This window comes from Pelecanus crispus, chromosome 12 (genome assembly GCF_030463565.1).
Source record: "Pelecanus crispus isolate bPelCri1 chromosome 12, bPelCri1.pri, whole genome shotgun sequence".
Classification (NCBI taxonomy): domain Eukaryota; kingdom Metazoa; phylum Chordata; class Aves; order Pelecaniformes; family Pelecanidae; genus Pelecanus; species Pelecanus crispus.
This window is the reverse complement of record NC_134654.1, coordinates 24,029,171-24,044,986: the sequence shown is the minus strand read 5'-3', so window position 1 is coordinate 24,044,986 and position 15,816 is coordinate 24,029,171. Positions and strand designations below refer to the sequence as shown.

The following is a 15,816-nucleotide window of genomic DNA, read 5'->3' as shown; positions in this document are numbered from 1 at the left end:
ACAAAAATTATGGAAAGTTAAGAGAATTATGCTTCAGAACTATTCTCTCTTGATGTCTGTTCTTTATCTGCTGGGGGAAAAAAAAAAGGTGACAGCTAAATTTAAAATGGATTGAAAGTTGTCTAGCACTGTACTATTCAATTCAGTAATGGTCTCCGGGTCAAAGACACTTGAAAAATGCCTAAACTGCTGGCAGCAAGCTCTTCAGAACACATGGAATCCTACTTGGTTCTCATGAATCCAAGTTATTCTTTCAAAAGCCTTTAAAAATAAAACAGCCCATTATATCAGCCTGTCATTTGTGACCTGCCCAGCATGGCCACTCTTAAACGTGAGAGACAGAACAAGAGCACTGCATAGATAAAATAATGATTTATTGGAAACAAACATTTACACAAAGTATAAAGGCAATCACTTCAACCACTTCTTTTTTAACAAGACAAAGCTACCCCACTGCAAGTTTTTTCAGTAACAGGAATAGATTTAGTTATGAGGCAGAATATTTTAAATCCCTGAGATGGAGGCCCTCTCCAGATTTAGTTATGAGGCAGAATATTTTAAATCCCTGAGACTGAGGCCCTCTCACCTTTTATGCACTCCATCCCCACCCCCTGCCCCGCCCTACCCCCCCCCCCAAAGGTGCTGGAAGCTTAATTTCCTGCTTGGTTGTGCTTTTAGTGGATTACCATCCAAAATTACAGTTTCATTCTTTACCTCAGCATGAAATTTAAAAATGCAAGTAAGCGCACATTTCACATCAAGTTCATTCACATTCAGTTGCAGGCATCCAGTTTAAAATTAGTTCCAATTTAAAGTTGGTATCCAAGCTGCTTTATAGATAAGGCTACTGACTCTGAAGCTGTAATTTGTCCCCCTTAAATCAGACATGGAAGCCAACTCCTGTTTTTCTAGCTGGACACAGCTAACAGGTTTTACTTTTTATACAGGGGTATTCAGATGTGAATGCAAGGCTTTAGGCACGAGCCCTTTTATATCTGGACTTAAAGCCATCACAAGGAAGCTTAGTAACAGAGAGTTCCAGTTCCTACTGCAGGCTTCTAGTAATTTACCTATAAGCCCTCAGCATTTTTTTAGGTTTATAGCAGGCAGGCAGTTGAAGAATGACACACTTGGGTAGCAAAAGTGTTTTCTCCTAAGCAACGCAAGTTCCATTACTCAATTTCAATAGGAAGCCACCCTGCAAGGCCACAGAGGCAGATCCAGGCATAACACATGCAGAGAATTTTCAGTCCAAGTTCGGACATTTTTCCTAGCAAGAAAGTTGTGTCTTGTCAGAGGATGTAGTATTTCAATCAACAGAACTCCTCTAGCTGACACATGACAATCAGCATAGGCAAAGCATGGGGGACAAGGCTAAACTTAAGTACTTTCAAAAGGATGCAGCTGATGTTGGTGTTACCTTGTCAGTGACTAGCTCTTCAGCTGGAGATGCAAACAAAGATCTAATAAAATTCAAGGCATATAACAACCCCCAAAAAATTCTTTCCAATGTTAGAGGCAGATTCTGTCCAGTGTAATATATAACAGCCACTCCTGTAAGTGCAAAGCTCTAGGAATTAAACAATTCAGATCAACTTTGACCTACATGCTCCTAGAATAATTACGGCCAGCTTCTTGCATATCCTTCAAGAAAGCAGGCACGCCACTCTGTAAAGAGAAAAATGGAAAAGTCGTTCTTGCATATCGTAATCAAGAAAAACTATAAGCAAGATGAGAATTCCCACTATACAGATCAAGGCCTTCAAACAAATACAGGACGATTCTAAGGTCTTGTACAAAGCATCAGACCATTCTTTTAATCCTTCACAAACAGATTGCATTATTGAAGTTTGCTTGGGGCTATTCACATATGCTCTGGAACATGGATTCGTTGGTTTTGTTGCGCAAATCTGGTTGACTAACCAGAGGAATAAAAAAAAAAAATTAAGACAAACTTCCACGAGAGCAGACAATAGCGAGACTAAAAATGGGACTGCATAAGAGCGAGGAAGGTCAATACATCTGTTTCGGAAAAAAAATAATTCTACCCAACATGCAGAAGACAGGTATGCATGCAGTGAATACATTGTTTGAAACAGATTAGCCAAAGACAATTGTGCTGTCAACCTTTACTTACCTGGGCAGCCCAGTTGATCAGCCATGATGGAATGTTGCCACCAGGATTATCAAAATAGTACATATAGACTAGAGACAAGAGAGCAGTTACCAGAAAGTTATCCAGCCATAGTCTGAACATTAGCCCTAACACCATGTGACAGAAGCTGTCAGTGTGCATGATTGAATCACCAAGTACAACAGTTCTAAATGCTCTAAATTCTTCACAAAAAAGTCAACTTGTACTGAAGTGGAATGTGAAGTAAGTATAGCCATTCCCAGTTAACCTCTGGGAAGCTGAGTGCACTGTAATATTAATTTAGACTATTGCAAACCATTTTAGGCAGCCTGTTGTATAAAATAAGGTTGTCCTTAAAGGACTCATCTCAGACAGGGGAGTCAATCTCTAGGCAAACCCTTTAATCTATAAATCTGTCAAACATGATACTTATATCATTGCCGAGTTAACCAGATTGCAGCTAGCATAAGACTCTACCCAACTGAACTGGGTGACAGGAAAAGAAGCGTGGGCTGAGGGAGGGTGGATGGGATGGGGGGGCAGGAACGAAGTGGTCAGTAGCCTCTTCTTTTATTATGTTAAATAAAAGAGTCTTAACAGTAGCACACTGCCCTGGACATTGCCAAAAGTTTCATTCATTTTAAAGTACTCCTAGTGCTCAGTACATCCGCTTTATAGTAACTGGTTTTAGCTTAACACTTCCAGTCTCCCTCTTTGTGCATTTTGCCAGTACATACATTCCTTGGCTACATGACTTGTGATCACACCTTCTTGACCTCTTACCTTTCGATCCAGTCTTGCCATCACTTTCAATTGCCAGACTTTGTTTATAGCTTTTAACTCTGGTAATTCCAGGCTTTTCAGGGAACTGAGGAACAGACACGTTTTCAGCTAACACAACCCAGATCTTCCGTCCATCAACAGCCATCTCTCGACATTCACGAACATAGACATACTGTATTGCAAGTTGAGGAGGCATTTCAAAACAGTGTCAGTTTGACATACGATGAATTGGCAAATGAATTCCATTACAAATACCAGCCCCTTCAAGTTCTTTCTTATGCCTCTACAGGATTCAATCCTGCAGAGTAATAATTCAGCTATGTGAGCTGTAGTTGTGTGTGGGAAGAGGCACCCACACTCTTCTTCATGCTATACATATTCATGTAACATCAGGACTGCAAGATCTTAGATCAAGTGCAGCAGAGCAGTAGAATCAGTACATTGTGGGGATCCCTGGATGACCAGGTGACAAAAACTGCAAGAGGAATAAAAAGCTTAAAAGGATACATCTCTGTTTGAGAAAGGAAAAGGGTAGTTCACTTCCCAGTAGATCACTCTTTCACCATCACATGTTTTCTCATATAGTTCTACAGTTGAAAAAGGAAGATTGTTCGATTATTTTTAATTTCTACTACAACAGAACCATACATGGCATCAAGAACTGCTCAGATTTCTGACATGAACACATTTTATGCACAACCCTTATTTCAAAATTAATATGTATGTAAAGTTGTAGCAGTAGAAGTCATTAAAAAAAGTTCTGCAGCAGCGTTGTTCAGGAACCAAATACATCAAAATAGGTGGCCTGTTTTTCTGCTGCTGTTGAACTCATTGATTAAAAAAAACCCCAAACCCCAAAAATAAAACACAAAACCAGAACAATTCTGTGGGGATTTCTTTTCAGACAGTTGGCTTATTCGAAGCCTTTCCAACTCAAAGCTTTTTCCTCGTCTAATGCATATTTTGTATGATTCTGAGCCACAAGTACAGTATGCTTTTTCACAAGCATGTCATTATTCTTGTAAATGATTCTCAGTCAACGTGGAACTAGGACGGGTAAGGCTTCTAATACCTGAAGAGGTCTTACATGAGGGATTAATGAGGTTTGGAAAAGCTATTAGGAAATTCACAGCAGTATATACAGGCAACAGTGAACAAGAAGCTTGAGCAGTTTATGAGCCTCCATTACACCACCTTCAATCTGCCTGGAAACTCAATCAGAAGGCGGCTGAATAGGAAAAAAAAATACCTAAGAACAGTCCCTAAAACATGGCAGTCACTCAGTCAGAGAGTAGTGTGGCATGAAGGAGAAAAATTAGTTCAAATCAAACTACATAATTGAGTCTGAAAAAATGTCTACTGTACAGCTTCTTCCCTTGAGGCAGCAACTGCTGTTATCAGGCTAATGGACCTGACAAACCACGGGGCTGAGCCAGGGTAAGTTCCTGTCTGCTCAGGGACTGGTCATTACACGGGTGCAGTTAATATCCAGAAAGGTATTCACATTCACAGTCAGAGTGGTCTTTTCCTCCTTTAGAGCAGACTTCTGCCTGAGGTGCTATATATCCTTCAGAGCTAATGCGCACAGTCTGCCACAACATTTTCAGTGGTTTTGAAAATAAGGCTAGAACAGACTGATAATCTCATTGCTAAGGCAAGAAGAGTGCCACAGATGGGAGATTCTTTCCCTTTATAACATGTTCCAAACTAGGCTTCTGTTAATATGCCCTGCAAGTCAGCTGTCACCCACAAAACCAGCTTCTCCTCTTCTCCAGGTCGGAGCAGTACTGGACGCACAATACTCCCAGCGTTGTCATAAGCTACAGCATCATGCTATCCACCAGAGGTCACTGAAGCATCAGCTTATTAGCTGTACTTTCATTTCTAACTGCAGAGCCGTCTTTTTTCAAAGGGATTAAGACACTATTTTAAAGACCTCGATGCAATTTTTAGCTACTAACTCATCTACCTTTGTATCTTTGCAAACACAGAAAAAACACACAATAGCTAAGTCATCTCCCTACTGTATTCACTTTAGTCTGTCAGTACTAGTGGACAGCTTCTGGTCAAAGCAGAATACAATGCATTTTAATCAATAACCAGATTCCACTTTGCATTACTACAACAGATCACAAGTCCATTTTATTCATAATAGGCACAGCTGCATTTGCTGCTTTAGCAATTATTACCATTAAATTGCTGGGAAGTATGATCTCAATCAGGATGGCATTGCAATCACGAGTAGCAAGTTTGAATATTGCTCAAGCCCAACCATTTTGTATCATGCCACAGAAGCATGTGGTACCTCAGTCGCTACTCTACAGTTTCGTCATAGCTTCCCTGCTGAATTGGCAGCTGCAGCACAGACCAGGCCTCAGGATGTCCATATCGTGTAGATATGCAGGAGCCTGCTTTGGAAATAGCCAGGGTACTAACAGCAATGCAACAACAGCAGCAGACCGATACCAACATTTCTGAGGCCTCAGGCAAACCCTTGGCAAGAACAGATCAAACCACAACCCTCTGAAGTACTCAAAGGAATCCTGTCCATATCTGCCTCTGGCCAGACCTTCAGGAAGAGTTCTGCTGAATAGAACTAGAGGATAGAGACTAGCTCCTCTTATGCTTAGTGCAGGAGCAGTTACCTTTTCAACTAAAAAGGCAGCTGCTTCTACTCTGGTCACATTTTTATTTCCATGCCAGTCAGCAGTTCAGTAGAGAACTCTTCTTCGGACTGCCATTATTGCATAGCTGTAAGAGCAGCAAGGAATAGAAACAGTAGAACAAATAGCAAGAAGGCTCTGAATGGAAGTTTTCTGTTTTTTCTCCCTAAATGTGAAAGGAGAAAACCCAAAATTCTGTAGTTTACATTGAGAATGTTGGCTAGCACTATTTCATCACGAAGCTGGTGAAGGGTCTGGAGCACAAGTCTGATGGGGAGCAGCTGAGGGAGCTGGGGTTGTTTAGCCTGGAGAAGAGGAGGCTCAGGGGAAACCTTATCGCTCTCTACAACTATCTGAAAGGAGGCTGTAGTAAAGTGGGTGTTGGTCTCTTCTCCCAAGTAGTAAGCGACAGGACGAGAGGAAATGGCCTCAAGTTGCGCAAGGGGAGGTTTAGATTGGATATTAGGAAAAATTTCTTTATGGAAAGGCTTGCCAAGCACTGGAACAGGCTGCCCAGAAAGGTGGTGGAGTCACCACCCCTGGAAGTATTTAAAAGACCTGTAGATGTGGTGCTTAGAGATATGGTTTAGTGGTGGACTTTGCAGTGCTAGGTTAACAGTTGGACTTGATGATCTTAAAGGTCTTTTCCAACCTAAACGATTCTATGATTCTACGACCATATATACAGTTCAACAAGTATGGGTTAAGGCAAGTGTTAACATTATGTTTATGCCCTTCAAGAGTTAACTTCCGTGAAATGCCAGACTTGAAGTACCAGCACATGTATAGATTCACAGATGAACATATCATGGTCAGCAAGGATATAAACGCCAGCTCTGCAACATGATCTAGTTTTTAGTTTAAGTGTGTAGCTTCCCCCAACTGCTTCCTTTCTTTTCTCTAAGAAGGCATTACCAAAAGAAAGAAGTGTTTGTGTAAGAATGATTCAGCTCTCCTAAATGCACTTAAATCAAAGACTACTGAACTTAAGATAACGTAGTATTTTTACATCCAATACAACAATGTTGAGTCCCACTCTAGCTCTTTTCCTTTCATTAACGGCAACGTGGCTTTTGCTACAAGAAAGCTATTGCCCGTTTTGACAAATAACACTTAGTAATGAAGATGTAGCTTCTTAAGCTTGACCGAAGTACTGACATGAGTCAAGTAGGTGGTTCTCTGTACCAATCCAGCCAAAGGCATTACCAGTAATCATTCACCATAGAGGTGTCCTAGACTCAACAAGCACAATGTTTAACAATTCTTTGGTTTTTAACACTGTTCTTTGTTCAGCAAAACCCTTTGACCACATTTCAGTTTCATTGGCTTGAACTGATTTTAAGCACAGGCTTAAAAGGGAAGGGTTCCTCATCTTTAAAATAAATGGATTACTGGATGCCTACATCAGCTAAATCTTTGCCTTGTCACCGCTGACTTAAGATATTTTAACATCACATGGACATCCACGTTCAACTCCCTTTTTCAAAGACAACATTAAATTAACACAAATTAGTTATTCCTTTCTCTGTAAAAGCCCAATGTCACCACCTATTCTCTCGAGACACCTATTTCTGATTGTAAAAGGTGCCAAGAACAACCAATGCTTTCAGGAAAGGACATTCCATCACGCATCAAACAGGTGCAAGCTATGGCACCGTTCCACTGCAATATGCGAAGATGCACAAAAGGTACCATCCCCATTTCTCCCCAGAACACCTACTAAAATTTAACCTAGGAATTTCAACAACTAGAAGCTGCAAGGTGCTCCAGCATAACAAGTGATGCCAATTACGTGCTTTAACTTACATGGAAAGAATTTTTTTCCAGAAGGAAGCTATAGAGTGATCAGATGTTAGCTGTTCCATGTCAGTGTTTACTTGCATATTTGTAGCGTGCAACCTTATCCCAAGAGATACTTAAGTCTGGCTGAAAGTCTTTGGATGCAGCAACTTTAAAATACCTTTAAACAAAGTTTTAGTGGGAAGAGTCAATGTGGACATAAAGCTTGCTTTTAAACTGCCTAGATGAACCTACCTTTAACGTACGGATCCCATTGTTTTCTGAATTTTAAATCCATATAGACATCCACGAACAGTTTTGGGGGACAGTCAGCAAGACCACCGAAGACTTTATACTCATAAAGTCCTGATTGCTGTGGAAACAGAGTAGGGAGAGGAAAAGTCACACAGGAAAGGGAAGTACTCTGCAGCAGGGAGAACAGCTGAAGGAAGTTAGGTGGGGCACACACTCCAAATTTGCTCAAGAGCTGTGAAAGCAAGTGTTCAAAAAACAATGCAAAATTCAGTCTTTAACCTCTTGACTTTTTGATCTATACATGAAAGTTTAAACCCAGACAGGCTGAGCTGCCCAGCACAATGGTTGTTCCTTCCCTTACACCAGTACCCTTTTAGTTCATAAGGACTTCCAAAGGGACCATGTTTCTTCACACACACACACGCGCGCTCCTTTTCATCTCCATTCGTCAGTGTGGACTAAATCCTGCCCATGCTGAAGCTTACCAGAAGCATTCAACTGCCGTGGCAAGGTCTCCAGACCCTATATAATGTGTTTAAGAATCTTAGCCATTTCCAGGAGGTTACCAAGTACTGCATGATCTGGAATAAGCCTTCCAGCAAGTCAGGTATGCTTATACTTCAGGCTGTGATACAAGAATGCTTTATAATGGTCATGCTTATATACAATGCACTATATCTGCCTTGAACACTTATCAGCTATTTTCTTTCTGAAAGCTGTCTGTGCAGGGGTGGGGTGCAGGATATCTCCTATGTTAATGCTTTTCATGTTTCTCTCAACATATGGAAACTCCATCTGTGCCTATAGAGCAAAGTTTGTTCTATTGTTAGTGCCAGTTCAGGACTAAATTAAAACAATGAGAGTATTTTGAATATACAGCATAGGAGTCAAATTCAAGCATTCCCAAGGAAAGGGAGGGAAGGATTATACAACATTCTGTTAGTGAATGGTTGATTTTTCTTCTTCCCCTCCCCTTCACAAATCAGCCCTAGAAGATGAAGATTTGATGTACCAGAAGATAATAATGGGAAGAAGAAGCTTAAGCTACTCATCTTCACTGTGGCTTCACTGAAGCATCAATTCCTAGCTTCAAACCTGAACTGTTCAGCACCTGCACAGCCCCATGCACTCATGTCATCTTTGTCAAAGGCATCAACATTTTGATTTTCACAAGAAAAACTAATTTTGAAAATACCACACCTGAAATTGAGCTGAGACCCAACAGCACATGCCCAAGCACTACACTTGTACTTCAAAAATAGTTGATTTAGCTTAAAGGCTATTTCATTCCAGGTCACTACTACCACAATTCTCCTTGCTCTTCTAGTAATTCAGAAAAAAAGTCTTACTTTCTCATGTCATTGAGCTGCTCTTCCACTGAAGAACAGACGTCTTGGTATTCTTTTCCTGAACTTTGATTATGACTGCATCTTGAGAGGTAACAAACCAAGCTCACCCAAAACTTTAATTCTGCAGTCAACATGCAAAGCTAGCTGTTCATCAGCACACTCACCATTTCTTTGCATCCTTTAGCTTCCTCTTAATCTGTTTGATAGAAGAAAGCCAAGTAGTGATTTTCTCATTTAAGCTATCAGATCTTTCCTCAAGATTTTGCATAGAACTGTGTGCTTTGTACTTTAGTGAGGACAGACTGCAGTTTCACACTTCCAAAGAGAGTAACAGCTTTAGGACCACAAACTCTTACATTGTATTGTTTGTTTCTAAAGCTTTTATGTTCCACCCAATAGGTAGCTGGAAGTGCCTGTAATACTTTTTAATTGAGGATTATCAAAAGATATGCATACAATATAGGTCTTCAAAGGGTTTTTGCTCTAGACAGAACCTCCATTAAAGGTTAAAATAGAGCTGTAATGACATCATTTACTATAATATAATTCAGAAGCTGATAAATACAGAGTGCGAGTCCTGCACTACCTAATCTCCTGACTTAACAGATGGGATTCTACCTTACATTCAAAGGAAAGCTCCCAACTGGTTCATAGTATCAGTTCAGTCATTCTTACACCTGTAGCCTTCAAGTTCTTACACTGTAGCTCAAGATAGATCAAGAAATTATACTATTCTGCTCTACCAATCTATTTGTTCCACTGCTAGGCAAATCATGGCATACATCGTGAAGTATCTTCTACTAAAAGAGGTAGTATTTTGATGATAACAGTATGAAATAACAAATCATGATCTGAAAAGTGAACGGTATAACTTGCAGGAGGTAAGACAGACAAAGATATTCAATAAAAACAGCAATTTACAATAAGAAAGTTAAAACAAGAGTGAAATGTTTCAGGTTTTCAGAGGCCTATCAGCAGGAGAGTCAGTCAGCGGGTTGGAACACAGCACAGGGCAGGAAAGCCCAGGAGATCTATTTGTGTAGCCTGCAAAGAAAGCAACAGGATATATAATTGCTGCCTCCAGCTTTCTGGACTACCATTGCTATAGTGGACTTGCAGTTCAGTAAGTGTTAGCCAATTTTTCCAGTAACAACTTTAAGCAAAGACCCTTCTCCTAGACTTGGTTCTTCTTCTCATGTGGCAATTTGAAGCAACTGAAAGACAAAACGAAGAAGAGACTTGTTTCCGAGCAGAATCAGAAGACTGGACTTGAAAAGGTTCCTTGCATCCTACCTAGTCTGTCCATCTACCCTAACTTAGGGTCATTGTACAAGATGCAAAAAGCAAAATAAAAAGACACCTCGGTGTTTTTCAGCCAGCTCAATAGTCCTTCTATATAAAAGCATGAGAATGAGAAGTCTGAGCTAATTTCCATCTAGCCAGCTTCAATTTATAAAATAGCGGCAAAGCCACAGCAACACAGGCTGCCCCAATACATGTCTCACGGCCACCTGGACCCATTTCTTTGGCTAAATCCAGCCTCCAACTTCCTGAAGTTACTTCGCCTTCGTTCACTGCGTGATGTATGAGGTTCAACAAGGCCAAGTGTCGGGTCCTGCACTTCGGTCACAACAACCCCATGCAATGCTACAGGCTTGGGGAAGAGTAGCTGGGGGTGTTGGACGACAGCCAGCTGAACATGAGCCATCACTGTGCCCAGGTGGCCAAGGCGGCCAATAGCATCCTGGCTTGTATCAGGAATAGTGTGGCCAGCAGGAGCAAGGAAGTGATTGTCCCCCTGTACTCGGCACTGATGAGGCCACACCTGGAATACTGTGTCCAGTTTTGGGCACCTCGCTACAAGAAGGACATTGAGGTGCTGGAGCATGTCCACAGAAGGGCAACAAAGCTGGTGAAGGGTCTGGAGCACAGGGCTGATGGGGAGTGGCTGAGGGAACTGGGATCGTTTAGTCTGGAGAAAAGGAAGCTCAGGGGAGACCTTATCGCTCTCTACAACTACCTGAAAGGAGGTTGTAGTGAGGTGGGTGTTGGTCTGTTTTCCTAAGTAACAAGCAATAGGATGAGAGGATATGGCCTCAAGTTGTGTCAGGGGAGGTTTAGATTGGATATTAGGAGAAATTTCTCTATGGAAAGAGTGTTCATGCATTGGAACAGGCTGCCCAGGGAAGTGGTGGAGTCACCATCCCTGGAGGTGTTCAAAAACGTGTAGACATGGCACTTTGGGACATGGTTTAGTGGGCATGGTGGTGTTGGGTTGACAGTTGGACTGATGATCTTAAGATCCTTTTCAACCTTAGTGATTCCTAGTTTTACTTTCATTGAAAAATAATCCAGCCACCAAGCCAAGAAACATGAAATTAATTATTACTCTCCCCTTAACTGGTTTATTGGTGGACTTGGTAGTGTTAGGTTAATGGTTGGACTTGATGATCTTAAAGGTCTTTTCAAGCCTAAACGATTCTATGCATTTACAGGTCTGGGAAGAGCTCCAGTCCTAAAGTTTCTCTTTCCTCCACTCCAGAAGCAACACCCCCAGTACCTTGTATTTCATCAGCATATCCAATTCCTGCGTAGGTATCTGCAGACACCACAGGCTCGCCTTTGCTGTGTGCCTCATTGATAAGCTTATCTTGCTATTGCCACCTACCGTGTCCATGCTGTAAACAGGGACTATGTACCACCAAAAAATTCCAAGGTGCACAAAATGACTTTTTTTTTATTAAGAAGATTTTCCCTACCCTGTCTTGCCTTTCACACAGACCCATACATTTGTTTTACTTGCTAAGAGGAGCATGCCTGAAATGATTTTTCAGAATACAAAATTTTCCATTCAAAGCACAGCATGAAGTCAAGCTTTGTAAGGAGTCGAGAGGTAACGATGATCACAGAGCTAAAGAAATAGGATATTTATATGGATTCAAAAGTAATTATTAAATCACAAATCTGCATCGGAATGGAAACACTCACCATATTAATCACTTCCAAGTCAGTTCTGGAAGCCTAAACTTTTGAACTTCTTAACAGAAGTCGCCCCCAAAAGGGGAGGGATTTCATTCCAACCCTTTCTGAACTACCTCCTGATTTTAGAGATAGAAAGGTGGAAAATCAGTTTGAAGGGAGTTTTGGAGAGAGGGAGAAGGAAGGGAAGCGGGAGTCTGCAGCTCAGGAGGACGCTCTAACACGGGAAGTGCTCAGGGACAGGTCCCTCCGCCGCAGGCACGCCTCAGAGGGGGCTCGGGGGACAAGTGGGACACGCAGAGCAAACGCCCCATTAGACCCACGGCTGCTCCTGCCGCCCAGAGCACCTTCACCAGGAATTTCTCCAGCCACCGGCTAGCAACGAGCTGTAAGAGTCTCACCGCTCGCAGGCTGCCCCAGCAGTTTGTAAGAGCGCCGTTTACCGCGCAGAGCAGCTTTCTCCATCAGCAGTTACCAGCACTGCCCCGAAAGCTGCTTGCTGGGAGCCTGGAGAAACTGAGCCGAGGCCGGCAGCGCCGGGACGGGGCAAGGGCCCGCAGCCTGACCCGTGCGGCGGAACCGGCGGCTCCGGACGGGGACGTGCCGGCGCGGCCCAGCCCCCGGCAGCCAGGAGCCCCCCGCCCGCCCCGGGGCGCTGCCCCCCGCTCCCCAGCCGCGCCCCGCCGGCTCCTCGCCCCGGGGGCGCTGCCGCTGGCCGGGCTCAGCCCCGGGCGGCGAGGGCCCGAGGCACGGCCGCCCCCCGGCGCGGCGGGGCTCCGCCCACCTCGTGGTACAGCCGGTAGATCCTCAGGCCCGAGCTCTCCACCAGGAGCCCCCAAGGCGTCCCCGCAGGCGGCGCCAGCTGGTCCAGCTCCCGGCAGGCGGCCCAAAACCGCTCCTCGGAGAAGCGCGGCGGCCGCGCCGGCGTCCCCATTCTCCGCGCTGGCGGGAGGCGGTGGGCGGGCCCAGCCGATGGCCGCCGATGGCCGCCCCTGCCCCGCCCCGCCCCGCCCCGGGCCCGCCCCCGCCGCGCCGCCATGACAGGGCCGCGGGGCAGCGCCGAGGGGCCGGCCCGGGGCGGGTTCGCGTGGGTTTGTATCGGTGGAAAGCCGCCCGCCGGCGCGCCTGTGGGCCCGTCTCTTCGCCCAGCACGTTTTCGCCGCGCTTCCTCCGGCTTCGTCGTAGGGGCGCCTGGGGGTGTCTCGGTGGTACGTGGGGGCGGCGGCCCGTGCGTGTGGGTGGCACCTGTCGTGCCGGCCTGTTGGTCAGGGCCTTGCCTCCTGGGTGTTCCCCAAGGACACAGATTCCGTAGTCTCAGTGGGCACATGTACTTACTATATCTATATGATAGCTATAATATAAATAGATTTTCACGTTTTAAAAAGCAGTTTCCCTTACAGACCGTGCATGTGAGGATACATAAAAGAACCACAAACGCCGTAAGCTGGTCGGTAGCTATGTCTGATACATGCAGGCACCCACCGAGGGCCAGCCCGCACGGCAGACGGGGCAGCAGGCTCCGGCCCGGAGTGGACTGGGGTGGGCAGGGTAGAAGGGGAGAGAAAGTTTTGTCCCCAGGCTGAGCTCCTGGGCAGGTGTGTCCCCACTGACAGGGACACACCTCACACCTTCCTTACACTCCTGCTGAATGACACCACCTGTGACGGTATGCTAACGTGTGAGGCTGGCACAGGCAGCCAAAGCATTCAGGTCATCCAAATGTAAGTGGCTAGGGCAGGTTTTGTCTCTAGAGTAGTAAATATGTTTTCATTACAGCTTTATTCTTCTAATTCACATGAGATGTGCCTGCTGAACACTGTCTTCAGAATGAAACGCAAGCAGCTCTGAGCTAGGGGACCTCATCAAACCTACTGACTGACAAAGAGCCTGCCTGACAACACTAGCCCAATGTACTTGGTGGTAACCTCTGTGCAAGGCTGGCAAAATTTAGCTTTTTCTAGCTTCCCTGCCAAGAGGCCAGCTTCTTTGACAAAGAGTTTACTTACATCAGCTGTCCCTTCCGGTTCCAGTCAATTGGTTTGCAAGCAGAGCTTGAGGATTTCTGTCTGACGCTGGGTTGGACATATAGGCTGAGCGTCATCCTTGCATAGCCCAGAAAACTTGTGGAGAGCGAGCTGTGGCAGAAGGCAGCATGGTGTCTCACAATCCTCCCCCCAGCATGTAAATTTGATACCAGAATTTGACCTGTAGCATCCTTCTAAAATAATGTCACTAATGGTGGAAAGTCTCTGCTCATACATTACCTGCTCTCACCTCCCCAGTGAAACTGCTAGGCAAATGTTCCCATTCGTTTGCTTTATTTTTGTAGCATGCTTACAGGTATTACATGTACCTTTTATTATTAATATTTATACAGTACATATAAAATATTTTGGCTTATTTGTGTTCTTTGTGAATTACAATAGCGTGCTTTCAGTCAGCTCGGCTGGCTCTCCAAAACATGATGACAATACATTTCTTGCGGCTGAACCCTTATGAGTAGATTCATGGCTGAGCTAAGTTGACTTCAGTGGAGCTGTGCTGCTCACCCAGCTGAGGATCTGGTCTTTAAAACAGAATATGAGGCGATGGTCTGTAAGTGAGCCTGATTTAGTTTGTCTCGCAGAAACATTTCTTTAAACAGTAGTTTTACTTCGGCAGCAATTTCATCAGATTTCTCTCTCACTTTTAAATCCCATTCATGCTCTGAAATAGGACTCACAGGAGACTGAAAGAGCTTGTGGCTCTTTTTTGTACAGAGATGACTTTCACCCAGTATGAAAAACGAGGAGTTGTGAGTCAAAGGTTACCGTTTAATGTTCAGCAAGGACACATGGCTGTAAATAAGCCTGTGAGATTACTTGATCCCTTACGGACCCTTGTTTGTGCAAAAGGACTAAAGTGATCACAGCTCAATGTTGCCTATTGTTTTATGGTAAATGTTTTGCATTATATGGTTGTCTACATGGCATCAGAGTTGGAAGTTGGCTACAGCTGCCTGGCCACTCCCTCCTCCCCCCAGCACTCTCATGGGAAAAGATTTATTTCACAGGGCTACTGCAGGGACCAAAACTTTCAAAAAAGGCATTCCTATGTGACCTTTTTTCTTGGTAAATAAGGAGTGGTGATTACTAAGAAAGCACAAACAGTTCTGAAAGGAGTCTTTATTTTCTATTTTCATGTATGTTTATGTAAGTGTTATTATTAATCACTTGTATGTCCATGTATTGCCCTTAGCTTACGGATAGAAGCTAAACTTTGAACCCCAAACCCTTTGACATCTGCACTACTAGGTAGTGTGGCTGTAGTTTGGGGTGAGTTCAGACACAGCAGGGACTAACTTCCTAGAGCTCTGCTCCAACAGACAGCGGATAGCAACTGCTTCAGGGCAGCTGGTTCTGGGAACATGAACCCAAGCTTCAGCGCAGCTACCAAAGGCAGCCTAGATACAGCACGATCCAGTCCCACACATGGATCAGGGACCTAAATACTAACTGAATGAAAATAGAGGGTTACTATTCTAGGGCAATGAGTGGGAGTTTCAAAAGTGCCCACAACTTGACCCACATACTTAGTAGTTCTTAGGTATTTAGCTGCTGCTGCTTTCAGTGGGAAACGATACCTCAAGGAAACTTGCTGAACTGGACTATCAATGGGATTAATGCACCTAAATTGCCCACCTGCTTTTCAGAATGGAAATAATCTATATTAATTCCACCCCAGTGCCTAACCTTTCCGCTACTGAAATCAACGCTGAGTAATCCATTGAATTCTGTGGTGTGGAATCAAACCAGTCAATTGGAGAACTACTCCATCAGGAAATCATATGTGGCCAGAAATGAAAACAGCAGTGAATACTACATTGATGAGTTTT

At 44.0% G+C, this 15,816-nt stretch overlaps 1 protein-coding gene across 1 annotated transcript; it reads right to left on the bottom strand.

Annotated features, from left to right (window-relative positions):
* Positions 1 to 634: 634 nt before the first annotated feature.
* Positions 635 to 12,876, bottom strand: PCTP (phosphatidylcholine transfer protein). Its single transcript, XM_075720334.1, has 6 exons — positions 12,727 to 12,876; positions 7,615 to 7,732; positions 3,425 to 3,504; positions 2,918 to 3,089; positions 2,138 to 2,205; positions 635 to 1,668 (listed from the first exon to the last, which is right to left on the bottom strand). The coding sequence occupies exons 1-6, from the start codon at positions 12,874 to 12,876 to the stop codon at positions 1,603 to 1,605; spliced, it is 654 nt and encodes a 217-aa protein (XP_075576449.1). The 3' UTR covers positions 635 to 1,602.
* Positions 12,877 to 15,816: the final 2,940 nt, after the last annotated feature.